Source organism: Fulmarus glacialis, unplaced genomic scaffold, assembly GCF_000690835.1.
Source record: "Fulmarus glacialis isolate BGI_N327 unplaced genomic scaffold, ASM69083v1 scaffold27577, whole genome shotgun sequence".
Lineage (NCBI taxonomy): Eukaryota > Metazoa > Chordata > Aves > Procellariiformes > Procellariidae > Fulmarus > Fulmarus glacialis.
In genome coordinates this window covers 3,211-4,529 of record NW_009224239.1, presented here as the reverse complement: position 1 = coordinate 4,529, position 1,319 = coordinate 3,211, and the positions used below count along the sequence as shown (strand labels likewise).

General features: G+C 60.1%; 1 protein-coding gene across 1 annotated transcript in view; it reads right to left on the bottom strand.

Annotated features, from left to right (window-relative positions):
- Nucleotides 1-1,319, bottom strand: part of LOC104079912 (FERM domain-containing protein 6-like) — a gene marked incomplete at both ends in the record, with an annotated part of 4,507 nt that overhangs the window by 288 nt on the left and 2,900 nt on the right. The window contains 4 exon segments of the mRNA XM_009582102.1: nt 34-173; nt 892-1,017; nt 1,137-1,159; nt 1,161-1,316. Of these exon segments, the coding sequence (XP_009580397.1) occupies nt 34-173; nt 892-1,017; nt 1,137-1,159; nt 1,161-1,316 (445 nt within the window).

The window sequence follows — 1,319 nt, the reverse complement described above, 5'->3', positions numbered from 1 at the left end:
GGGGAGCCAAGGTGGGGGGGGGAAACCCCAAACCCCAAGCTCCAAGCTTTCACCCTGGTATCTCCAAATAACCCGACGTACCTGGGGTAAGGAGTCGGTGCTCTGCCCCCGCAGCTTCACCACCGTCTCCGAGGAGCTGGAGGTGGAGGAGCTGATCTCTTTCACGATTAGCCCTGCATAGGGAAGAGAGGAAGAGGAAGGGTGCAAAGGTTGTTTCGAGGCTTCTCGGCTCTCCTGGGATCCGTGCCCGCTTGCCCTTGCTTTGGGGCAAAGGCACCCTCGGCTCAACGGGGCCCCGATGGCTTCGCTTGCAAACAGCTTTACCTACAAAGCATCCCAAATTTGTACCAAAACAGCATCCAAAGCCATCCCCCCAGGGAGCCTGGCACCCCAGAGACCTCCCAGTAGCACCCAGCACGGAGCTGGAAATACTGGGCGACTCTCTGGGTGCAGGCACAGCTCCGGAGAAGCCAGGCTCACACGTGTGATAACAGCACCCGTGCTCACGGGAACAAGCGAGGGGTTGGCATTTAAACGAGAGGGGGGGCCAGTAATTGAGAACATCGCCGAAACGATGTCCATTGTTGGCCGGCAGCTCCTGCCATCGTCCCCTGGTATCTCCAAATAACCCGGTGTGCCTGGGCACACGCCCCCGTGCCACGGGGCAGCTGCACGGAGCATCAGCCCTGCTCCGAGTAAAACCTGCACCTTTCCTGGGCAACCCCTTCTTTTTATAGCTTCACCAAATTTACCCCATCTCTCCTTCAACCCACTGGGCGAACAGCTTTTCCTGGCATCCCAAACGGACACCTCGGAATAATTTCACTCTGCCGAACACCAAAGGTATGACTGGCGTTGGGGAATTGGAAATAAAAGCGGTCGCCGCCTTACCTGAGTGCCCGTTGAACTTGCGCGACAGCAGCATGTCCTCCGTGATGTAGACGCACATGTCGGGGCTCACCTCCATCTCACCAGCCTGCTCCAGCTCCCGGGGGTCATCCACCAGCATCTCGATTTCTACAGGCAGGGAGGAGGTGGGACGAGTCATTGACGTGCACCTTCAGAGCACTCTCCAACCCAACTACCCGGTGAGACCCAAGGCGAAAAGCCCATGCTCAGGGCAGCTGGTGTCTCACCATCATCCTGGGCGCCCGCCCCCCCCCCCGCTCCCCCCCCCGGAGGTGTGGGAGCTGCCGTGGCTGGTCATGGAGCTGCAGGTCTTCAGCTTGCGGTGGGTGCCGGCGCCCGAGAAGCTGTCCTCGGGCCCCATCTCCCTGGGTTTGGGGTCGGTCTCGATACCCGAGGTGTGGGAGCTGCTG